This window comes from Pungitius pungitius, chromosome 4 (assembly GCF_949316345.1).
Source record: "Pungitius pungitius chromosome 4, fPunPun2.1, whole genome shotgun sequence".
NCBI lineage: Eukaryota > Metazoa > Chordata > Actinopteri > Perciformes > Gasterosteidae > Pungitius > Pungitius pungitius.
In genome coordinates this window covers 23,042,447-23,068,790 of record NC_084903.1, presented here as the reverse complement: position 1 = coordinate 23,068,790, position 26,344 = coordinate 23,042,447, and the positions used below count along the sequence as shown (strand labels likewise).

General features: G+C 45.8%; 1 protein-coding gene across 2 annotated transcripts in view; it reads right to left on the bottom strand.

The window, feature by feature from the left end:
• The window catches only part of luzp2 (leucine zipper protein 2), a 91,946-nt gene that overhangs the window by 7,365 nt on the left and 58,237 nt on the right, over positions 1–26,344 (bottom strand). For both annotated transcript variants that reach the window (XM_037482013.2, XM_037482025.2), the window contains exons 6-9: positions 12,526–12,588; positions 7,035–7,097; positions 2,833–2,907; positions 2,299–2,466 (exon numbers count right to left, since the gene is read on the bottom strand). In XM_037482013.2, the coding sequence (XP_037337910.2) occupies positions 2,299–2,466; positions 2,833–2,907; positions 7,035–7,097; positions 12,526–12,588 (369 nt within the window). The remainder of the gene's footprint in view (positions 1–2,298; positions 2,467–2,832; positions 2,908–7,034; positions 7,098–12,525; positions 12,589–26,344) is intronic.

Here is a 26,344-nt window from a genome sequence, read left to right as displayed (position 1 = left end):
GCAACTAGCCGTGGCTTTTCAGAAACAACCCGTCCACACAGCGACTGCCGGGTCCTCCCCCCGCCGTTAATATCAGGGCTGTCAACATAAATGCGTTAATCTATGCGATTAATGCGGCCGCATTTAATGCGACTAAATATTTTCAGTTGTCAGTTACATCGGGGAAAGCAAGACGGTAGCTCTAGATGGAGAGAGCTTGTTGCATTGGAAGTAACAGGCGCCACATGTGCAGAGAGAATTCCTCTAGCAGCTAGGCTAAGCTAGCTGCTATGCTAAGCTAGCTGCTAGGCTACTTTCATCTCAACATCTAACGTTACCCTTCACGGCACACAGTCCCTTAAAGACTGTGCTTTGAAAAACGCCCCGGCTGAAATGAGAGGACGTTGTTGGCCATTTTTATTTTTTTTTTCTTTGTAATTTGAGATGCATTTGGCAGTGATTTTAAATGAGGTCTGAGCCACCTCTGCACGCAGAGGCATAGATGGAGAACACCCGGCAGTCTTTACAGTGAAGGAGCACTCGCCGTAGTGTACAGCGGCGACGGGAGATCACAAGTGGCGTGCTGCTATTTGTATGCTAATAAACGGGACAACGCACACTATGATCTTGCTTTGCTCGTCTTTCCATCGGAGCGACGCTCATGTTTCCCAATGTGCTCGCATATATTGGGCTCACGGTAATGGAGGGAAGATACATGACGGGATGGTCATGTTTTGGCTGCAAACCAAGGCGTCACCTCGAGCTCGTCGTGTCGCCCGATGCAGAGGGACGGAGGGGATGCTGCTGACGCATGAAGAGCAATAAATAAAACAAAAATAAAATCCACCGCGGCATGTCAGAAAACTTCAGCACCCACCAAAGGGAGGCGGAGTGCACACTGTGAGAGAAAAGCCTCTTAAAGGCGGAATCGCTCATAGGATTCGTGGCAGATAAGGTCGATTTCAAAGGGAGTCCTCCTTCAGAAATCACAACCAACCCAATCGCAGGGAAACGTGACGCGTTTATTCTCCTACATTTCAATCCCAGCTCTTTCACAGCCACAGAGTCCTAAAACGAACACAAGAAGCAATGTATACACTGAGCTTATTTTACAACTAAGCCCTCGGTTGTGTCTGCTGTGACCTTGACTTGAAGAGGCTCCAAGCAAAGCCTCACTCAGATTGAGTTAATCATTTCACACAGAACAGATTTGGTATCAAATCAAAACTCCAATAATGTCCTCATTGATTTGGTTAACCCTCTAAAAAGCAGCACCAAGGAATACAAAAACTGGATAAATGACCGCTGCGTGATTCAGATATGTCATTATTAGAATCGTGTTTGCCCAAATGTTATATTTGGTAGTAATTCTCTTTCTGCAGAGGGATGCTCGGGGCATCAGATTGACAAATAGACACTTCAAAAGCAGGTAATAATCGGCTAACAGGGAAATTCACACACTTGGCCAACAAGATGCATTCCATGATGTCACCGAGCTGAAGCTTAACTCGGAGGTGTTTACAGGAGCGGCAAACAGCTGTAGTCTGCTTTATTGTATCCAGGAAGTCAGAGGGGAAATTACGCCGCCACCATTACAGAGACAAATCCCCCAATCCACCCTCCCCATTGTTTACCTAATGCAACAAACGCATTTAGATGTTATTGCTGCTGTGGAAGAACCCAGGTGCAACTAATAATATTAACGAAGGGTCGGACTCCATTCAGCTCCACCTGCTCCATCCTATTCCTATTTTTTGCCATTAATAGCGATAGTAATGACACCTCTGATGGAGACGTCTCCTGTGAAAAGGCCAATTGATCATCTTTCTGTTAATAATATCCAGCGGAAGTGGAAATGTACTTTGCCTTCAGGCGTTACTGTTTACTCGAGGCCTCCGTAAATGAAGCTGCGTTGGAAATAATTAGCCGTTCCAGCTGTGGAGTCAACAACGATTAGCACAATGACACATATCCAAACATGTGGGGAGCCGCAATGGTTGAATGAATTTCTTTGAAAAACACGGGAAGGTTACGAGAAATAGAAACAACACCGGTAGCTTTTGAACAGTCGACGAATACAACTTGCTTTAAAACTTTAAAAGTCAAATAAAGACATGCAGGGATCGTATTATTGGGGTTTATTTCTTCGTGATTATCAACCTTTTAAAATGAAAAATGCTCATCTGTGTGCCATCATCTCAAAAGCCCCTGGTGAGACTGTGGATTCAAGGACAGACTGTTCTGAGCCACCGGATCAAACCTCAATAAAAGGCTTCGTTTTGGGGTCTTCTGGGTGAACCTTAAGGAGGTCGGTGGTACCTTGGCGTGTGGCTGCTGGAAGGTGACTCTGGAGCTGTTGATGAGCGACGCGTATCGGAACAAGTGGGCGGGGGAGGTGGGGAATCTGTGGCCGCTGCCGGGCTGGTTGTTGAGGACAGCTGAGAAGCAGATGTGGACCGTGTCCTTCAGCGCCTTCAGCTGCGACTCCTGTCCCGCAACACACACACACGCACACACACACACACACACACACACACCTTGAATCCCGTTGGACCTCCTCCGCCACGTCCATCCACACGACAAATGAACTTCAAGTGGCTTTAACAGGCATCTTCAGCACAGACATTATATTATAGATTTTACCACATGAACCTGTCTAAGATGAGCTTTGACATCCTCTGTAATGAGATCAGTTTTCATGAAACTGTATCCATTTATATTTTATCTTACACCCATATTGGTTTTGAATGGGTCGGATGAGAGACGTTAGTTTGAAAGTACCTACAAACACAGAAATGTTTAAAAAAAAACACGCATCACAAATAAAGCAGAAAGAAACCATTGTTTGTTCACCTTGTCCAGTGCAGTCTTCTCCAGTTCCTCCTTGGCTACAGTCAACTTGTGCTCCAGGTCCATCAGCTGCTGCCCCTGTGAGAGACCCGGTTAGTCATTGGCACACAAAGCATGTGTCCGTGCCCCCCTCCCTCAGGAACACAGACCCACACAGCACTCAACTGCATGTACATCGGAGGCCTGAAGCACTCGCTGAATCCCTGCTGCCTTTTAATGGGGAGGCTTCAGGATCACGGCTGGTTTCAAATGGAATGCACTGGAAGGTCGCGTGATAATTATGGTCTATTTTCACGGAGCGCTGAAAAGTGAAGACCCCCCCGGGTAGAAAGGAAAAATGTTCAAAGTTAACCGTTAAAAGCTCAAACTCCTTTTTAGACGAAAGAAAAGTTACCAACAGGAAATACGATGAAATGTACAGGTTCCATTCATTTGTTACAGCTTATCAACATAAGTGGGTGAAGACATGGCTGCTGGCAGGTTTTTAACTGACATGGATTATAGTGAACGTTTATAATGACGTCTAATCACATTATAAACGGGGAGTTTGTCTCCGGACTCATGTGGCACCTCGGGGACTTCGCTGGTCTTTTTTTATTGATGAACACAAAGGCCACTTCTACCCCTCGACAGGGGGCGGGGGGGGGGGGGGGATGCATGCGTTCTCCCCGCTAGACGAGTCATGCAGTGACAGTCAAGGACAGGACACTCACACGCTGGGATTTAGCCCCCCCCCCACTCCGATCTATTGTGTTTTTTTTCATAGTCAAAGAGCTCGAGACAATCACTAGGTGGTTTGCGGCTGTTGGGCTCGAGAGGGAATCCAAAGGTTTGAGGAAAAGTTCCCCTTAATCCTCAGCACAGGCACGTCTCATGGAAGTGTTCACTCATACGGGTTTGGATTATTTGCAGCAAGATGGGATCCTGAAGGTGCCATTTCATAGTGACTTAGAGCATATCATCCAAGAGTTGCCATTGCAGTGCTGCCAGTGCTGCACTCGTTTCCGGGGGGGGGGACCAAATACACGGCGGCGCCCGCCAGGCCCGAGGCGGCTTCCTCGTGACCACGATGTCGGCCCATCGGCCTCATTAGCAGTCCCTCACAGTAAATGCACCTGTAATGAACACTCCCAGCAAGGTGAGGAGGGGGGGAGGGGGGGGGGGGGGTGAATGGATAAAGCAAAACACAGGGACTTCACCAGGAGACGGATCTTTCCTGTCCAGTTATTTTATGTACTTTTTTGGACTAAATGTACTTGTTTTTTCAGGGGAGTTCTGCAAAGACATCGATGTGGAATATGTCCTGAGGTGGAATGTGCCGTTAAAGTGGGTTTTCTGTAATGATTTGATTGGTTTGTAATGAGGGAACAGTTACCACTTCTTCAGAAATGAACAAAGCACAAAAAAACATATTCACAAAAAGCTGTATAAATTGAGCCCGTAGTGCTCAAAATGCCGATGCACCCCCCCCCCCTCTTAATCTCACACTAGATACTACTCCATTTGCACCGAGCGTGTAATAAGGACCCGGTTGTGTGCATAGTGCAGTTTTCTGCATGCCTGGTGCATGGCATGCGCACACTAAGGGAGGAAAGCCCCCCCAAAGAGCAGCGACCGAGCGGCCATATGTCACACGTTGGGAGGGAGAATGGATTGCCTGCAGAGTCATAAATAATAAAGAGTCCAACCCCCCCCCCCCCCCCCCCCCCCCTCCACCCCCTCCTCTTAGCTCGTCCTCTGCAGGGATGCGTTCAGGAGCCCCGTGTTTGTATGTGCATGCGCGCAGGGGTGTAGCATGTGACCCTCCATTACACAGAGCGCCATCAGCGCACAGTGCTGCAACAACGGCCACTGAAGTGGAAATGCTGACTTTCAGGGTTAGCGGCTCCAAGTCTAAACCCTACTTTGTTGTTGTTGTTGTTGTTGTGCTGAACCCATTATAGAGGCTTGAGGTCAGCAGGGTACGAGCCACTCTGCCGGACAAAGGCGTGCAGCATCGTCTTTCTCTCCCTAAAGCTGGAGGGGGAAAGAGCTTCGCGAAAAGGGAAAAATCTCAAAGTGTGCTGAAGGAGTGAAGACCATGGCCAAGCGTTCGGTCGTCACAGGGAAAACGTGGCAGAGGGTTTCTCTGAAGTTTTTAATGCTTTTGCCAGCAGCGTGAAAGGGAACCTGCCTCTGCTTCGTGGTTACAGCCCGTTTGGACCCAATGACTTGTGTCCCGTTTTCACTCGTCCTTTAAAACCCAGGAGCATTCGCGGTAAATAATCCTCACAGCAGTCCCTCTTCCTGGTACCGCAGGCGTGTCTTCGTCCACATCCTGTGACTCAAACAGGGTCCCAGCCCAACTCGCCGCAGACAGGACGCCGCTTTGTAGACGACGAATGATGTCATTTCTAACACATGTTCAGGCAACAAAACCTAAAGCACAGTAACTTCTAGATATTTATTTTTGACATAGAACATCCGTCTCCGAACTCTACCCCCCCTCCACCCCCCCCGCAGCCTATTTCCTGAGCGTCGCGTAGAGAGGAGGGACGAAGCCTCGGTGTTCACCTTCTGCTTCTATAGTGTCACAGTTCTCGGTCATTCGTGGAAATAACAGGTACACAAGTCATTTCTGGGACTAAATTGTTCTCAGGATGGAAATCATTTATTTCTTTGATGTTTCTCTATTTGCTCTTGTGAGATTGTCCTCTCTATGTGAACCGTGATGGCCCCCCCCCCCGCTCCAAAAAGGCAGTTTGATGTGGTGCAACAGCCGTCACAACCAATTCCACTCCCTCCTCGGTCGCGGCGCCTTAACTGACGCCCCCCCCCCCGTCCCCCTAGTGATGCTGATGACATTTCCCAATGTGGAGGGACTCTCCTCCACCTCGCCCCCCCCCCCCCCCGTTATCCTGATCACAGCGTATGTTGGAATACGCTGAGGACCCGTGGGGTCGGAGATGCATGATTCATTCTCCCTCCGACCTTCCCATCGAGCGGACTGTCATCTGCACAAAGACGGCTGGTTTTCTAGAGAAAGAGAAACCAGCCCAAATCCCCCCCGAGTCACCGCGGGGCATCGTGTTCCCCGAAGGTCCACGGGACCCGCTGGCTGACATTGAGCAATAAGGTCGCGTCGTGTGTGTGTGTGGGGGGGGGGGGGCACTGATGCAATTTTTTTTTTTACAGACGGCGATTTACGAGCAGTGACACCGAGCGAAGGAGTCAGCGCGTCCATCCTTCACAGGCTGGAAATAGAACAAGCAGCGGGACGCCCGGGGACAATTTATTCAGGCTCCGAGCGTAAAAATCCACAGCCCCTTTTATTCGTTTCATGTCCGACGCGACTTGAGGAAACGACGGTTCTAAAAGACAAAAAAGGCATTCGTTTAAAGAAATGACGTGGTCCGAGGCGGAGATGTCGACCGATGTATTAACGCGGCAAACAAGGCCCGAAAAGGTCATTCCACGTTCCAGTGAATGCCAATAAATAATTCCACTTTCAGCAGAGTGTGTGTGTGTGTGTGTGTGTGTGTGTGTGTGTGTGTGTGGAGACACATTTGTGATGGCCCCATATACACTTCAGTGGAGGCAATGTGGGGCTCGTGAAATGTAACCTCTGAGATCTTTGGCCAGAAGCAAAACAAAGACACAAAGACACTCGGTGTACAACATTCACAGGAACAACAGAGCAACAGAGCTGCCAAATGAAAAAGAAAATACCGTCGCTTTGTCGGTGCTGAATGGCGTCTGATGAAGACAAAATGAACAACTAACTCCAAAGAAATCAGAAATAGAAACCTGAGGATGTGGGTTCGTTGCCTCCACCTAGTTTCCCGTGAAGAAGAAAGGGTTTTTTTTTTGGGAAAAGGCTGCCGCTGAAGAGACGCCCCCGAGGCTCATGTGCACTGACCGAGCATCGTGATCGAACCAAATGAACCACGGGTCACAAATGCAACCTCACCGCAGCTCTCTTCCTGTACTTCTCGCCACGCTACATGGTGCTGGCCGGCGTGCAGCTACCCAATGATGCGTCTTGAAGGTGATGAATACTCTCATTTCAGACCAGACGTCGGGGTGGCGGCGTGCGGACTAATCGCTCGCTTTTGACAGGGAGCGACTGTGTAACTGAGTTAATCGGAGTGATGGGATCATCCTGTAGTACCCCCCCCCCCCCCTGGTCTGCAGAGCCGGGCCCCCGCCTTTCAGTTTGAACTTACCTTAAAAATCAAATCCTTTTTCCCGTACCGCAGCTCTTTCAGTTGAGCCTGGATTTTTTTCGACTGCAAGGGAAAGATAAGGAAATAAGTGTTAGCTTATTCAAATAGCAAAATTGGTTTTAGATCACGTAGCAGGATTCAGCTGCGGCCTTCGTGAGTGTGTCTCCCCCCCCGGCAGAGCGCTGGCTTTGAAGGAAGGAAATATCAAATCCTCCCTTCACTGAACTGTACAGTCCACACAATGACGCAGTTGTGCGCTGGCTTCTGGCCCCGCTGTCTGAACCTGCATTTCCCCACCCCCACTACACACACACACACACACACACTCCCTCTGCGGGGGGGACGGCTCCTGGACGGCTTGATGCACAGCCGTCCTTAAAGTGGCGCTGCGCCTCCCAACCTGAGGCCTTGCAGTGATAAAATTGCCCCGAATCCATTTGAACCTGAGTGCATTGCGAGTTCTAAAGGAGAAAATATTGATCCTTTATTATGAGGGTTCATTGCAGCTCAAGTAAAAACGTATTTACTCTATATGTGTATATACAGTACATATATATTTAGGTTTCCTTTGATCAAAGATTTTCTCTCAATTGGGTACAGAGCTCAAAAAACAGACCACAATAGAGAAACAATAATGAATGAATCATGAGCTAAATGTAAAGGAATTTCCAGGAAAGTCTGTAAAAGTTTGCATTTGTGAGCAAACAAGACTCATTTCTTCTTTTCTTTTCTAGCCAACTCTGTATGATCTTATCTGTCTGTTTATCTCTTCCTTTCTATCTCTATAAACCTCCCACGCTACCTTCCGCCTATCTTTATACTTCCTTCACACAGGCAGTGAAAACCTGACACGCGGTCTGATCTTTCACCAAAAGCACACGGAGCGCAACCCTGAAGGACAAATTCCCTCCAAAGGGTCCCGAGCACCTGACAGGAGGAGTCTTTACCTCGCTATTCTTTTTCCCAGGGTGCTTCCATGTCCCGAGACGCCCCATCTCCTGTCACGCGTAACTGGATTCAAAAATTGCATCCTGGGGCTCCTCATAAAACAAATTGTGCTTAAATGAAAAGCTAACTTAAAAACCGCCGGTCCATATGTTGGATCAGTTTCGAATAAACTTCATTTGTGGCAGTTAAGTGGCGCTTTTAGGATACTTTTTAAAATATTAAATAAATGTTTTGTGGGAAGAAACGCAGTCCATCCCAAGGACAGATTGTCCAAGTGTGTGCAGAGGAAGCAATTTTCTAGTGGGATTTGGTCTTTTGAGATATAATATATTAGGCATGATGGTTTGGGGATTTATTCACTCCTGCTCTGTGTCACTCAGTGTGCTGCCACATTGTGTTTTAAGTGTATCAAAAACGTTGCTTATCTTTTGTCCATTCAGGGGCAAACAGATGAACTAATTGTTGCAACGCTGCCTCAGCATTATCTTGAGCAACATCTTTTAGCGAATATCTTTAAACGCGGAAGGGAGCGTAAGATGGTCTCCCTGAATGCATGCAACATGGAAGGAATGTGTTTCTTTTGGTAGGCTTTTGATGTTTGATATCTCTGCTGTATTGAAGGGAGTGACACAGTGAGGCTGCATCCTGACGGACGCACACGTCACTACGGCTGCGACTTGCCGGTCCCAATGGGTCGAGACATGCAGCAAAAGCATTAAAAGCCACAATGATGATCTGTATCTTAATCAAATTCATTTCAGCTTTTCTCACTTCTGCATTTTAAGCAATTTTTAAAAATTCATTTCGCTTTAATCTTTCAGCATTCCAATGCATTTTCGGCAGGAAATGCGTTTTCTTGTTGCGACTGGCTTTCAGATGAGCAAAAAATGGACTCACAAGCAACGTATGGATGGGGGAGGATTTGTGTATTACTGTTAATTATAAAGCGGTTAGATGAAATCCAGCGTTCTGATTGGTATTTAGAGATAATGCACAGTTGCTGTTCACATTGATCGAGCGTTCCATATCACATCCCTCTGGCTACAACTATTTTGTGCTGAAAGGCAGCTATTTACTTACCATTTAATATTTTGCTGGTAACCGTGTTATAAAAGCAATGGGGTACTTGAGGCAGTACTTTATCTTCAATAATGTAACTGTTTCTTACATTCATTCCATTGGACGATAAAGTACAGCCTCTCGTACCTTATTGCTTTAATAAGCTTAATCAACAAATCTCACAAGCGGCAGGTCTTGTTACTGTACGTCTGCATCGGGACGCTTGCAGAAATCAAAGGATGATACTCAGTGCATCTTTAAAAATCTTATTCTTATTGAAGTATTTCTGAGCAATAAAAAAAGCAAAATGAAAGCATGCATTTCCATTCTTACATTATGGAAATGTCCCTGAGTGCATTTGATTTAGTTCTCTATCAGTCCAATTCTGCGTTTTGTATACCGCGTCCAATTGACAGAACAGGCAGGAGCTTCTCATTACCATGAATGAAACGTTCAGATAGCCTCCAATAAATAGGACACAGAGAGTGAGAGCGCCTTGAATTAGAAACATGGACATGATCGAATTAAAAATGTTGCATATGTATAATGCGCATGTCCTATGTGAGAAAGGCTCTTGTTTGCCCCCCATTCACGTAGCCATCCTCTTGGATCAGTTTAGGAAACGTTAGTTCTTTTAAAACATATATGTGTTAAAATAACCGTGTTAAAGGTACATCACTTCGGTTTTGTGGGACATGGTTGAACTTTTTGGTTAAAACAACCGCTGAATCAATAGTTTAGTGCTCCAGCTGTGCCATTCTACCTCATTTTAGATGAATGTAACAGTACAGACGTAGTTCACGTGGTATTGAAGCACTGTGAGATGTGGTTCAGGTGGTATTGAAGCACTGTGAGATGTGGTTCAGGTGTTAACCACCGTGACTCTAACCTTTCAGACCTTTTCTTTGAGGACCGGTTGCATGCTATTTCTTCCCGGATTCAGATAACATAAAAATCGCCCGGTAATGTTTGGCACCAGGTGAGCTTCTCTTTCAAATGGACGCGGCGGCCTGCAGGTGGTGGGAACAGATCGGCGAGGTGGTCAAACAGCCGGACTGAACTTTGGCTCGCACTACAATTTTCCCCCTGACCTGTGCCCATCCGCGCGCTCTTGTTTGAACGAGGAAAATCCGGCGATTGTGTTTTTAAGCTGATTCTGAGCAAGAATTTTCTTCCATCCAGCCTACGACATCTCTGGATCTACAAGAAGGAACCAATCCTAATCATTCAAAATCATTTTACTGCAAGCGATCCCTGAATTGTCTTTAATGAAGCCGTGGCAGATGGAATAATAAAGACACGAGTCCATACTGCTCCTTATGCCCAAGGGATTAAATTAGTTTGAACCGAGGGACCAGATGACTCAGAATCCTCACACTCCCAATAAGGCTATGAGGTCAAATAATAACCAGAATTAGTATTATAAAGCAGCACAATAATAATCAAATCCTCTATACATGGATTTGACGGCATTGTTTATTAATTAATTGAACATTTGACATATCATTGTATTACAGTATTCTTATACCAGAGCTGAATAATGGAAAATATGATACAGATAATGTATTTTTTTCTTCATTAAGTGTCTTTTTCTTTAAAAGAAATGTTTAACATAGATGGGGGCTTCTCACTTGGAAGGATTTGCCACTTTTTAAACTAAATCCCTTTGGGTTGTTTCCTCAAAACCTGTGTGCAATTACAAAATATATAGATCTTAAATCCAGTGAATATAAATATCAATTCAGCCATATTGGTTTACCAGCAACCATACAACCTCCTTTACGGTGTTGTTCACATTTATATTTATTAGGGCTGTGAAAATGAATGCAATGCATTATTATAAAAACTCTTAAAAACAGCATAAGCTTAGAAGGTTTACCCAAGGTCAGCTTCGACGATAAGGAGGAAGTAAACATTTAACAAAACCTAATTCCCTAGTAAACATTTTCTTAAGGGTTAATCTTGGTTCGCAGCGAACAGGGCAATAGATCAATAACAAACACTCTTCCTAGTATTTTCACACAGGTAGAGGAGATATTTGTAAACTAATCAGACAAAGTCGCGATAGAATGAAGTTGTTTGCAATTACCTTCACAGACGCGATTGCTTTGCAGCTTTAGTATGTGATTACAGGTCTACTCTTTAAGCTTTTTAACCATCAATAACACTCCAAGATGAAAGTAAGAATGCTCCTCTTTACCATGTACTTTTTATCCAGAGCCTCCCGAGGGAATTGCACTCAGTGACCTCCGGTGATGTACCTGTGTTCAAGGAAACCCTGGTTGCTATTTTCTTCCCCTTCGGAACTCAAAGTCTACTCGCCTTGATGACGGCTCTTACAGAGATAATCAGTCAAAGAAAGAACCACCGGACAAGCAGCGCATCTTCAAGCACAAAGCCAACAGTGTTATCACCAGTTGGATCCCTTTGCTCCCTTCTCTGGCTCTGTGGGCCGGCCGACACCATCCATCAGGACTTTTCATTGCCATTACTAACTTTTTTCAATATAATCAGGCCTCGCTGCACAGTCAGATGGCTATCATCAGCCCAGAGGTTTAAATTAGGGCTAATTTACAGAAGGTCTACTTACCTATAGGCTACCTGAATTTCTGAAAGTACTATATTTCTAAATATGCTATTCCTACACTGGAATTGGTTGATCAAAAATAAAAATCCATGTGAAAAAAATGACTTCTCACTGTTCTCAAGTCAAATATTTGTATGTATAATATATGCGATTAATTTCGATTAATTAATTACAAAGCCTCTAATTAATTAGATTAATATTTTTAATCAAGTCCTGGCCTTTTTATACCGAAATGTCTTGCGTCTCAGTACGAACTGAAGAATGACACCAGGCCTGCAGCGGACTTCACGTGTCGATGAAGCTCTCTTCAACAGGAAAAGCTCTCAAACACACAAACAGTGCGGCTCCAGCGTGTCATTCAGTCCCTCGGTGATGGCGATGAGACCAGTAGCATCATGCGAAAGCATCCACCGTTAAGTGAATCTAGTGCAGCTAAATACAACCAAACTCAATATATGATATTTTAGGCAAATAGGTCATAATCATGTTTTCATGACGGGAAAACCTATTGCGAAAGGGTCATTCCTCTGGTCTCTTACGCTCTAAATTCAATGAAACTAAAGATTTTTGAGACCATAAAATCATGTTTACCATGTCTAATTAGGTATTAAGTTAAGCAAAAAGGATGGTAATTGTTTTTCTATACAGGAGGAGTAACCCTGCACTGTGAAGAATGTCTACAAATGAACAAGTTATTGCTCGTACATTTGTGGGGTAGTGTGTGAAAGAGAGAGAGAGAGAGAGAGAGAGAGAGAGAGAGAGAGAGAGAGCAGTTACATGAGTGATCTAAAGGGTGAAGAGACAAAGGAAACTTTGGCTTTCTTTGCGTTGAATGAAGTTCATTCTTTATTGAGAGCCCTCGTGTTTAACAAAATGCACTGTGGGGAAACTCCTTACCTCTTCAGCATAGGCGTCACAAAGTTTGTGTCCCGAAAGCAGTTTTGTTTTCAAGCTCTTGTTCTGAAAAAGAGAAAAAGAAAGAAAGAGGTGATGCCATCGGACCGGGCCCTTCTTTTTTAAGACTGCTCCTTTCACATTATCGGTGCTTTATAGCAAAGTATAATTCATTCAGTAGGCTTCAGGTTTCCCCAGCAATGCACCGTGAGGATCTCTGAAAGAGAAACGTGACCGAGGAGCTGAGCGCGCAGTCGGGCAACCAAAAAGGTCAAGAGGTCGAGACCCCCTGCACTGAACTTTAAATCAGTAAAGCCGTGGAATCATTCGACTGGCAGCCGGTGGACAGACGCCAACTCGGGGGCCAAGCTTTCTTGTTGTTATAGTGCCAACTGTATCCTTGCTGTATTTCATTATTCATAATACAGTAATAGTAGAGTACAATAAAGAACGGTACCACCGTCCCCTGGATTAGCAAACGTGTTTCCTCTCAAGGAAGTGCAGTTGCTGAGAAAATCTCAACATCTCCCCGACCCGACCCTGCTTGTTATGTGCAAACAAGACCAATAAATAATAGAGGCCATTGATGTCGAGGCATGAAATCTGAACTGCACTAATCTGATTACGAGATAATATATAAAACAAAAACACCCGTTATTAACCATCTCCAGATTCTAAAACAGAACTTAAAACACATTTCATCCTCTCTTTTGTATTTTCCTAATTTCAGATTCTACATGGATTGAAAAATCTATAGTGCAGTTTTGGGGTGAGAGGCCACGATTTCCCCAAAAATATTTCTGTCTCAATTACGCTTCAGTACAGTTATATAATGAAAAGTGAGGCAGCCAATGGCACGGCCAAGTGGGAGGTTGTAATGGCCAAAGAGGATGGGACCCCGGGGTGATTACAGCATTTGACGGGATGGATTTTCCCTTTTTAATTGACAGAGATCTGTTAGCAGCGTTGGTGCTGAAGCAACTTGAACCCAAAGCACCCATCCAGATCCCAAGATGACGCAACCACGACAAAGGCCTCACACAGGTACACTACACACCAGGCAATCTCATTTAGTGTCACGGTTTGGGTCTGCTTCATGTCTTATTTTGTAGTTTTCATGTCTCTTGTGTCCCTGGGTAACTTCACTTCCTGTCTTCCCCTGTGATTGTCTGCCGTGCCTGATCGTTTCCACCTGTGTTCAATCACCTGCACCTCCCTTGTGTATTTAAGTCCTGTGAGTCTCTTGTGTTGTGTGGCGTCATTACATGTCGACCGTGTCATGTGTTCTTGTTAAGTAAGTTTGTTTCGTGTTCTCAAGTCCAGGTCCCTGTTTTTGTCTGTTTTGTTTTCTCCTCCTTCCTGTTTTTTCGGTTGGAGTGATTTTGAGTTCGAGTTCTTTGACCATTAAAATCCTTTTATTTTTCATCATCTCCGCGACTGAGTCCTCCCTCCTTGCCCTCGCATTCCACCTCGTGACATTTAGTAAATGCTACTCAGAGTATGCCATACCAAAGTCATGGGAGGATACTTCTACCCCAAAATGATCATTTCTATATTCTATATTTTTCCCACCTTTACCAAGGTTTTTTTTTCAGGCATGTATATGAGAATATAAAAAATAAAGTCTTGATGAATTGAAGAAAATGATAATATGAGACATACAACAAAAACAATACCTCTAGGAAACTTGGGGACAAAAAGCTGATTTGTGGTCAAAGTATTGCTTTTAACATATTTAATTTGTTGCCGTTGTTCAGAAAGGTGTTGAGTAAGGTGATCCCACAACAGTGGATATTGACAGGAAATCCCCCCCTGCCCGCACACCTCGTGTTGTGTAACTAAGCTCGTTTCACCTTGGCTTCATCTGAAGAAACTAATGAGACCTAGTCATAGCGAGCTGCGGCCATTTATAAACTCTTAATGAGTTCATCAGAGCCAGTGACCTGCAGCCGAGGGCTCTGTTCTTCAAACACATCCACAAACGCATGCGTCCTCACACTTGTTCTGCACGTGGACGGCTTACAGTCTACGGGGGGGGGGGCTTATAGACTGGGATCAAACAGACGTTGAAACAGCACGATGGCGGGTGCCAGGAGGGTGGTCCCCGAGCATCGCCAAGGACGCCGGTGTGACTGGGCTCTACGAAGGCAGTAATCTCCTGACTGCACGACCAATGGGGGGCCCCCCCGAAAGCCTCCTCTCACAATGCGGGCGCCGTGCGGGAGGTCGGCCCATGTCAGATCTACATGGGAGATGACTGCTGGTTCGTGCTTAAACGTCGCCCCCCCCCCCCCACCCCCCCACCCCGAATGATTGTGGGTTTAACAAAAGAAACTGCATTGGAACTGGAAGGCGTGCGCGCTGCACAGTGCCGTCCCCCCCCCCCCGCCAGCTGTTTTCGGATTCAACGCTCACGGCACACGATTCGCCAACCTCCCCCTGTCTAGGCCGCGATGCTTCGTTGATCACGCTTCATCCGAGCTCAAACACGCACTGCTGTATGCAGGCATTCATACAGTCTTGCCAAAAATAAAAATAAATTAAGCTCAACAAGCTGTCCGGCAGCACGGCAGCGGCTGCCGATGACTGGCAGCAGCGTGTGTTCTGGCTCCTGTTCGCCTTTAGCCGAACACAGTGTTCAAAATAATGAAAGTATGCAATCAGTCCCCCCCCCCCGCAGTGTCTCTGGCTGCAGAGCAATCACTGAGAGCTGTTCAGATGGGTTCTGTTAGCTGTATGCTACTACTACTACTACTACTGAGCGAGCTGCCCACAGAAGGTCTAGCTGGGGTGCAAAGGCCTGGAGACACAAACGCACACAACCAATCACACAATCCGCGCAACCTATGCCGAATGCGCTACACGAAGGAATGCCAACTGGCTCCGCCCCTTTTTTGGTAAGTCTGTTTTTTTTTCCCCAGTCGGTAGTTTTCCTGCTCCAGAGAAAGCGAGGAGAGTTCGGTTTTCACCTCTACGAACAGGCATTTTAGTAAATTGGATCATACATTATGGCTAATTATGTATTACAGGTTAAAGTGAGATACATTTGTCTATGATGCGGCTCCGGTCAGAGATCTGCTGCTGGACGTCGCAGACAGCTTAGTGTTATTAGGTGAAGACTTGGCTCTGAACAATGGGGACAGGTGGGCTTCAGGGCGGGAGAGTGCATCCACCAGCTGGCCCTCGACATGTACTCATTCACCATGTGGCCACCTGCACCACCCCCCCTCCCCCCCCAATCCCCTTCCCCCCCCTGTGTTACGGAGCATTCTGATTGCACTGACAATCACGCAGAACAAGGCTGCATCTGTATCCCAAATAATCAGCGGGGGTTTGGTTCTGGTTCGCACTGGGATATGTGAAGTGTTCCAGGGTGCGTGTTCATGGACCTTCGGGGGATCGGGTTTTTTTTCGGCGACACGTGTCTGAGCCCCCCACCCCCCCTGTGCAACTCGTAGGATTTTAGCACCAAAAAGCTACATTCAGTTCAAGCAGTGTCAGTTCCTCACGTACAGTGCATTCTTGGCACTTTGATCCTCACTCCCACAGGCGCGTGTGCAGTGCACTCTGCGTGTCCTCATCCAGCAAACAACACACCGAGGAGAGCTAATGAGCCGGGGGGGGTTCCTCACGGTTGCACCACCTCTCACCCTCCACAGAGGGACCACGGCACGAGGACCATGTGGAACTGGCAGCTGTCATGAGATGCGACGTCGTTCAGCCTCACGAGTGAAAATGAGGTCCCTGGGAGCCCGGCGTGTCGCAGCGCATTATGCAAATTCGGATTCACTGAGCCCTGTGCGTCGTTTAGTATTATTCCTGCTGCGCCTCATTCTGCTGGCCTGGAAATAGAGGTTTAGATTTTTTTTTTTTACATTTACATGTTGCTCATATTTACTGTTTAGACAACTATCAAAGTCTGTCTCCGTCTCTCAGTCCGCCACGGGGCCTTTATCACTGATCCATGACTGCTGTGGAGTCCCGACCCGACCCGACTACAAATCACACGACAGAGCCCCCCGGGGGCCGCACCTCTGCCAAGGAGGGTGTTTCTTCAGTTCAGTCCGTTTGTCTTTTCTTCAGCAGAAATCATGAAGCGATGTCACTTGTTGGAAGAACACATCACATGGACGGATACTTTTTCACTTGGTGGAGGTGTGCGCTCTATGGATGCTAGTCTAGTTCACTTATGTCATTTTTAAAGCAGACTAATAGTTTTTTGTTTCGCCTTCAGATTGCAGTAGTTGTGTATTCCAAATAAAACACCTATAAATATACAGCAGTTATTTTCACACGTTATTAGGGTTGACATTTGTCGCCCATCTAAGTCAACTCTGACACTCCTCGATACACGAAAACAACCCTTTTCAGTGAGAGTTTTCTCATTATTGTCATATTTCAGCTCCAAGCTTCACCCACATTTAGACCATAGAGTGTTTCTGTAGTAGAGCACAACTAACTCCATAATGCATATTTCATTTCTCAATGAGTACATTTTTTGCTGTTAAATGGGAGCGAACCCCCAGCCCCCCCCGAAACACACACACACACACACACACACACTCTTGCATGGAGACCTGACCCCTCTGCGACAGCGACGTTTGAATAAATAATGGAAAGTGTGACTAAGGCAGAGTTACCATTTTCATTTTCAACCAGCGGAGGCGTGCACGTCGCCTGGCACTCAAATGTTGTCACAACACATTCCATCTCGAAAAGGTCAATAGGCTTCCTTTGTTATAACAAAAGAAAGCAAAATGGCAAGATGTTTCCATCCCATCAATGCTTTGATAGCTCATGCGACTAAAAGTACAACTTTGTTATTTGTGTGAAGTAAAGTGCAGAAAGAATCATGCCAACATGCGCAATGTTTCCCACGGAGATGAAGCGAAATACTAAAGATTCGTCTTTTGCAGGATACCAAATATAGAAGCGCTTCATTACGGGAAGTGCATCGTGTACGAGGTCAATCTCCCTTCATCGCAGGCAGTGAAAACAGCACGAACCGCTGCACTAACGGATCGAAAAGCACGTTGAATCGACGCTGCGGTTGAGCGGCTTCACCGGAATCTCCCTGCGCCTCATTTAAGAGGTTGGATTTCTCTTGGAATTTGTTGATCTCATATTTTTATCCAGCTCTAACAATTGATATAGCTCTCGCTCCCCGTTTGTTTCGGGCCTGCAGGCGGAAATCTGCATTTTGCGAGACCTTGAGAGTTCCAAACTGGTGTGAGAAACAGAGAGCGCCGCTCACTGTGCTTGGATGGTGTGGTGGGAGTCATGCTCGACGTTAGCGAAAAGAGTCGTTATTGTAAAATCATTTCTGAAAATGTGTGCTGCTCAACCACTTCCCTTTGTGAGTTGCAACGTAATCTGTGTTAAACAGGCAGACCATTTAGGAATAGCTTTAGCAGATTAATTCCTCTTATTCCAGTGATTTTTTCTCCTCGGGTCTCGGTTTAAATTATGGATGCATTCACATAATATTGGAATAACAAATTCTACGGTATATCTCTCTGACATCCTCTGTCATATGTTAATGAGCAGATTCCACACATAACATACTCAATTACATTCTCTGCCCGCTCCGTCTGACAAGCTTCTCTGCTTTCTTGAAGCGTTTACTCTCTACTCCAGGAAATTGTGATGGGGCTTCCGCACTTATGTAGCCTGTCGACCCCACCTAATTTACATTTACACACACATATATAATATATATCTGGCATTAGCAAAGCAAAGGCTCACCGTGAATAAGCCGTTAAATATGACGTACCCTCAGACGTCTTACAAGGCATTTGGCAGCTTGAGCTGAAGTCGTACTGCTCTGTTTGTTACGGGCTGTTGAGGTCAAAAGGGGGGATTACACGTAAGTGAGAAGAATGCTGTTTCACTGTCCTGACACAGGATCACGTGCAAACAGGAAGCCGTCCCTCAAGTTTTTGGTGTGATGAATTTGTCTTTGAGTAGGTTCATATCCAGGCCCTTTTCCAACCCAAAAATGGTCCTACGCTTCGAACTACGACTTCTGGGACCGCAACCGGAATGGCCGCTAGTCGCAGTCAGTTAGATGTACTAACTATTACTCATGTGCTCATTGTTATTGTCTACTAAACTATGCAATAAATACTATTACAGTATCTGAATCCCACAATCCTTTGCTGTTCTTTACATGTCATCACAATTGGAACGAAAGATGGATGCAGCATTAATGAAAGTTGCAGATGGAGATGTGTCTTTGTTGCCTACTACAAGTAAAGAATGTACATCTATGGTTTGTATGTGTGTGTGTGTTTTGTAAATGTTGTGACTAAACTCATACATACAGGCATGGAAGTTATTCTTTGCGTTTCCTCTTTAAACTTTTAAGGCTCAGCCTTTTAGCCATTTAAAGTTGACCTTTCCCAAGTCAACAAACACAGCCAAACGCTATTAACTTCTGCAGATGACACGTTGTTAATGTTATTTTCCTGTCCTTTGTCTAGGGTTCAGACCATGGTGCATTCAAAAAGCTCCAATGACAAACATGAAAAATACATTTGTCACAGCACTCCATTCAATAGGGAACAAACCAACTGACTTTATAAATATTATTTTTGTATTATTCATGGCAAAGACATGGTCATGGACAGGTCTTTCGGAGGGCACGTCCAGCGTGTTCAATCTGTGAGATCTGCGGGTTTCCTAACGGACCCATTTTCGCTGTCCGAGGATAAACAAACAAGGTTACTCACGCGGCAGACTGCTCTCACGTCCATTTGTATGCTGACGACACCTCACTATACACATTTAGCTCCTCCTTGAACCCCGCCCTGACCTCCCTGCAGGACAGCTTCAATAGTATCCAGCATGCCTTCTCCAACCTTCACCTCCTCCTGGCTTACAACGACATGTCTGCACTCACTATCTCCTCCCTGGATGGACCAGAGCTCCAATGTGCGAATTCGCATGAGGACTTGGGCATCTACCTCGACAGTTCGCTCACCTTTGACTTGCTCATAAGATCACTGCTTCCCAAAGTCAGATCAAGAATCTTTTGCATCCTAACATATCCTACCCCAGTTAAAATGAAAGTCCCAGCTAAATGTCATCCGCTTCCCACCCTTTACTGCATCCTGTATTCTCAAGGCATCTGGTCTTCACACCAGATTACCCCACAGGAATCCCTCTCTAAAACTCTCATGGGTAAAAGGCCAAACCCATATCTCCGGTCTCTACTCATCATCTCCTTGTGGAACCGCAATTTCATCAACGTGGTCGATCAAAAAGTCTGCAGCGGCTTCGGTGGTTTATGGTTCACGTTTGATGCTCGTGGCGACTGGAACGAGTGGGGAAAGAAGCGAAAACAACACAGCCTCATTCTGTTCCCCTCCTTCAATAACTCATTACCGATTATGTTTTATTCATGAGGTTGCTGCTCCAGAAACACTGTCTTTATATATACAGTACAAACAATCTTGTTATTTTCGTACGAGATTGATTGAGATGGTCTTTTATTTTTCTTTCTGTTTCTAATGAGTAATCACTTTGTACTTGCACTTTAATTTGAGAGGGATGATTAGATGAAATGAGTTAGCGGTAAGTATGAATAAGTACCATAACATCTACGTGGGGGAATTTGAATGAATTGTGAGTACTTTTAAAACTTTTGGTACATTGTGCCAAAACAAACCCTCATGTGTTTTTACTCAGTGGAGGACTTTCGTATTCTTCTATTTAGCTTTCAACTTGGAATGAATAGGTGTTTAACTGTATACTTCCTGCACCTGTGCCAAAGGGACATATTAGAGCTGGCAGTCTTTCTCAGAACGTTTTAAATGCATATATTTTCAGCCCCAATGCACCACTGCATTGTGATGATGCGTGAGATGTTTCTTGGATGGAAACGATGTATGTACCCTCATTTGACCTGACCACAAGCTTCTGTTCTGTCTTTCCTGCCTGATATTCCTCGTGGAATAGATGTTGGGTGAGTCGATGTGAAAGATCTGCTTGACAAGGCCTCAGGCTATTTGAGGAAAAGAGATTAGATGGACTCTATTGATGGTGAAAGGCTTGGCATCTCTAAGAAGGGTTGAAACGTTCCATGAGAAGTGGTCTCAACTACTGTCAGCATAATAAAAGAGCTGAAGCCCAAATCTCCAGTAACCCACACACTTCTTTTCCGGGCTTTTAATTCATTGTAGTTTGTTGTATTTGATTAATTGAAGCCCTAAATCAGTAAATTATTTTAATAAATAATTTTACTGCGGATGGTTAGACATTTTTCATATGATTGGCAGGTGGGTTGAGTCGTTCTTGAACCCTAAACTGCTCCCAACGTGTATCTGTAGGAGCATGAAGTAGTACCTAATGACTGCTAATGATTAACTATTTCTACTGAATTCATATCTGGGGACCTGTGCTGGGTGCCAATAAGCTGCAGGATGTGAGAATCAATGGTGCTTGATGGCGTTTGAAATAATCTTCTGCCACGACGCCACAAGGAGCCGTTGTGTTCTGTCGTTCCGTTATGTGAAACCTTCGTCATATCTAACACCCGGAGGTGGAGATGGACCAACGCTGCTCAATGGACCTCGCTGCCGTGTCGGTGTGAACACACACAGCACGTCATAAATCGTGAACGTGAGTCCAACGCACACGGATGTCAAGGTTCACGTAGAGTGAATCAACTTAATTCAGCAAGATGTCGTTCCGGAGCGGTTCCAATCATGCAAATTGTATCGCATCTCATTTAGAACTACGCCGCTTGTTTTTGAATTACAATAAAATATGCGCAAGGAGGAAATAAAGGATAAAAGTCGACTTTAAACACTTTCGCCTTGATAGGAACTTAAATCCACTGTCTGGCAGGCAAACTGCTAAAACGAGGTGTCTGAAGGCTAACCTCCATCTGCTAGCAGCCGCTAGTAGCCTAGCATAGCTAACAGCTAATCTAAAGAGGTTCCTTTTTGTTCACATTCCGATGTGTTCAAAATGAGTCTGAAGCAATATATTCCTCTAAATGTTCTTAAATACAGCTCCTGTTATTTCTGACCTCAAATTCTCGTCTCGTTGGTTCCAGACACTTTGAAAAAGGCCGTCCGCCTTCACCACAGAGACTGTTTATGAAAAACACAATGTCATTTTGTGAATATGTCAAAGAAATGTCACAGCTTTCATGGGCCTTGAATGTTTTTTTTCTGTTAAAAATAAATAAATAAATAAATGAACAAACCATCCACTTTATGATGTCACAGCTGAATGCCACAGGAAAACGGGTCACCAGGCTGGAAGCCGAGAGCCGGCAAATCAATACCCGTGGCAGGCGGCGAGGAATAAAGCAGCTCTGCTAAGTGACAGCGCGACACTGTGCCTCGTCTTTACCTCCCTCCAACGAGCTTCTGTGGTTGGAGTTCGGCGCCGGTGCACACAAAGCCACACAGAGTCACAATCCGGTACCGAGGGGGGGGGGCGGCGAAAAAAAACAATGCGCGGGGCGACATGAATTGAATCAGAGTTCTAGAGGAAATTCTGAGATTGAATGCATAAATGTAGGAGCTGCCAGCAGGTGGCTGAGTTTTCATAGACAGACGTCCCACACATTGCAAATGAGGAAGTGGGATTCTCTTTTTTTTTCTTGGCTTGGAGATGAAGCAAAGCTCACAGAGCAGCGTCTCCTTGAAGGCATGAGGGGTGGGGGGGGAACTTTGTGGCTGATTGTGACTTTCTGCCGTCATTCTGGAGCTGAGGGTCTTTTTGATTCACAGTTTTCTGATGGCCCACAGAAGGCCGCGCATGCACTTGGGGATCGTCAGAAGGTGCAGTCGGATGGTTTTATTCCCACAGACAGAAGGTCGGTCATAAGATGTCTTCATCTACTGTATATGTAACGTGTAACACAAACATCTATAAACCTGCTGATTGATCTGATACGACATCCACCACCCTGCCAGCTCCTAACCAGTTGGGGATAATCCTTTTTTTGTTGTACTTTTGGTAAGTGGCGGTTTGCTCACAGTCATGTTCTGGTAGCGTGTGTTTGGCTAATCCGTCACAGCTGACAGAACTGCGGCTGCAACGCGGACGCTGGTCCACAGACGGTGAGATAATATTTGTTTCTGCAAGAAGCTCCCCTGCATTCATCGTTTTTGACTTTCATCACGTTCGTAGTTCGCAGGCGTCTGATTTACAAATATTGATTTAACTTTCCTTGACCATGGAAATACACATTAGGATTCCTACTTGCAGGAGATAAACCCTTAGATCTAAATTGTACAAATTTCACATGAGGAATCTGTATTTGTGGGCTTCGGGATGTTTCCGGCTGTGATGGTTTATTGCTCAATGCTGCCTGCCAGAAATAGAAGGAGTCTTGTCACATATGAGGTTGCACAGACAATGATGGGAGAAGATTAAAAATTTGACAGACAGAATCCCAACAGGTTTTGTGTATCTCGGGGAACACTTTGGAACAGGAAGTGCTGCTAAGTGAAGAGAAATGTTGGACCTCTGCCTGTGCTTTGTAACAGAGAAGTAAAACACAATGAACCAACACATTGTGCTTTCAGGATTATCAGGCAACTCCAGAATGAATTACACACAAGATCTGGCTGGATTACTGTACTTCATGATTCTAATTCTCTAAATAGCACATTTTTCTCCCACAAAACCTTTTCTGTGTTCATGTGCAAAATGACAAAAAGGCACCATCATAGTCCACACATAGGGATTTAATACGGCCTCATTATAATCCCTCAGCTCTGGGTTCTCCCTTCGGTTAAAGAACATAAAACTAAAATCACATCATTACAAAACTGAAGGGGCCCTGACCTCAGCTCTGTTATGAGCGGCCCCCGCTGATAATAAATCAGCCCAAAAATGCCAGCAAAAACCTCCGGGAACAGCAGCCTAACGCAGGTGATGAAAACGCAGGTGTGATCCACAGCGCTCATCCTGGACCTTCACTGTGAACCTCGTCAGCGCCAAAGAAAACGCTGAATGGCGAGTGAAGTGGTGGCAAACAAATGATCCCATCGGCCCCCCGTGGCCAAAGAAGACCCACGACTCACCACAGTTGCAGTTGGTGGTCGGGGGGGAAGACTCCCGACAAAGCAGTTTCCCCCTAATCCGCCCCGGCGACTCCGTGGGGATTGGTCGAACGTGAATTAGCGGAGCGCCACGTGCACTTATTTACTCCCGGAGAGGTGTCCGACACTGATTGAGAAGAAGAGATGTGTCCACACTGTGTTAAACCGACAGGCTCACCCCGAGCCACAGAGGATTGAGCACAAAGCTGTCTGATGAATTGAATTGTGTGTGTGTGTGTGTGTTTAAGGCTGGAATTCACTGTCAAGCTTTCCAGGTTTCCCCTCCCGAACTCGGAGGAGTGAAAATCAATGCTGCGGGTGGAAGGTGCTGTGGGGATCTGAGCTGTCCACTGTGTAACGCTGCATAGGGTCGCTGTATGTATCATCGGATTATTATTACATTCATTTCCACTTTAAGCCGAAGGGCAAATCCACGTTTGTTCTCCTTTGAATTTACGACTTAACTTTAAACACATTGCGGCCGCGTTGCATTCCCTCGTTTGGGCATCTCGCTGTGAAAGGAGTCCGAGGGACGCCGCTCTCGGGTGCTCGTCGTGTCTTTGCCGTGTGATTGACAGCCAGAAGCTGCTCTGCTGTATCTTCAGGCTCACTCTCAGGCTGTGAGACACTTTGCACTTTTACATTACAAGACGCGAGCTTCTGAATCCTCAGGTTGTATTTGCATCCAAATGAACGGACCGTGCATCTAGACAAGAAAAGTCAGACTGAACTGTGGATGTCACTTGTCATGTGACATGTGGAAAAGATTTCCCGCCCCTTTTCTTTAGACCTCCAGCTCACGTCAGTCCATCCGCACTGTAGGAATATAATGGTGATGAAATTTGCACAATAATGTAATGGCTGTTTTCTTGTAAGTCTGCACACGTCTTGTTCCACACGCAGGGAAAAAAAACACGACAAATAATGAGCACGAATTAGCCGGAGCTGCGATTCCTATGAGTGAAAGTTCGCAACCTTCGTGGGCTCCGGAAAACATAGAGAGCAGAGTTGTTCAAATTAAGCAGCTTGTGTGATTCCGCCCCCCCGACCTCGTCCCTACGCCAACGCTCTCATTCATACGCCAGCATTCACGCAATTATATTGATCACAAACCAACCCGAGTATAGACAAATAAGTGTAGCAACAAAATGCAAAAGAACAGTCTGAATTCTTCCTGCCTGTAAAAAACGAATTCAGGAAGAAGACATTTTCGATGTGGTCAAATGGTCCCTGCTTTTTTTTTAAGGGGTAAATACCACCGCCTGTACACCGTCCCGTAGTGGGATGGTGGGTCTTGGTCACTCCCGATTTAGAGCGGTTTCCCTTTCAATCCGACGCGGCCGTCCAACCTGTTTTTCATTTACTTTAACGGGAAAGGAAGCCGCCTCGAGGCCCTCGGTGCACGTCGGCGATCATGTGTGTTGGGCACATCTTTGTGTTAATGTGGCGACGTAGGAGCGACGAAGGCACCATTTATTGCCCCAATACGACAAGAGTCACAGATGGATACAACGCGTCACGCGCAATTAAAGCACATCTGGTCATTTCCTCATTTTATTTCGGCTTCTGTTGCAATTTCAATAACAATAAAAGTGATCATTTTGAGGTTCATCCTTTTAACGGTTGCGTTTTAGCACTTTCTGAAGAACATAAACATGTGACTTTATGTCGTAATTCCAACAAAAGAAGCTGCATGACTTTGCTGGACTGCGCTAATAAACCGCCACCACCTCCTGTCCTCCACACAGAGAGCGATTCCCTCCTCTGCTCACTCCGTGTCACCGAGAGATCCAGCAAATGCCCCCGTGCATGATATCTTTCTGCCATTTAGCGGGCGGGATTAAATCAGGAAGACGTGCGCGGCGGAAGACAGTGGCGGGAAGCCATTTTGGGCGGGAAAAACATCGGCGGCGACGAGTGTTTGGCATCGGCCGCCCGTTACGACGCATCGCGGCAGGAAGCTGACGGATCCCAGCGGGATGCAAGTCAATCAAAATCCTCCTAATCAGCCCTGAAAAGGGGAAAAAAAAATCATTGATAATGACTTCACGGTGGATTTGCAGCCATAAAGGCTGACACCCAGTTCCCTGTAAAATAAGAAGAAACACTCTGAGGATAAACCAAAAAAGGGATTGTTTTGAGCGCATGGCGTGGCCACATGATCCATATTCAGGGTACTGTTGGATACACTCATTCAACGCACCGCAGCGGGCTTTTGACCTTTTGGGTTTCGGCACGCAAGGAATGTTCTATTACTCACCAGATGCAACAGATGCACGGAAAGGAGCCCAGTGAGTCGCTGCGTGGAGCCGGGACTTAAATGTCAGACTGTCGCAGATGTCAGAAGGGCTTCTCTTGACCATGGGGGGGACCCAGGTGGGATTATTTTCACGAAAGGCACCCCCCCCCCCCTCCCACCCCCAAGACCAAGAATGTCCAATAAGAGGAAGATTCCGGAGGAGAGGGAGGCGAACCTCCCAGCAGCCGAGTAGATCTAGTCTGTAACCCCGCTTCATGGACACCAGGTACAGCAGAAAAACATCATGATCAACATGATGTTGTTTAAGACTAAAGAAATGCCAAGCTGTTAATTAGAAAGTCAATTGAGTCACTTTAACCAACGGGTGCAACACGTCCTGCTGTGAAAATGACTGTGATTGACTGTGGAAGTGTCTCCACGTTTGAAGCAAGTTCCAAGAAACACGATGTCTAAATCCGTCAGTCAAACAAACAACACGAGGTGTGTGTGACCCTGA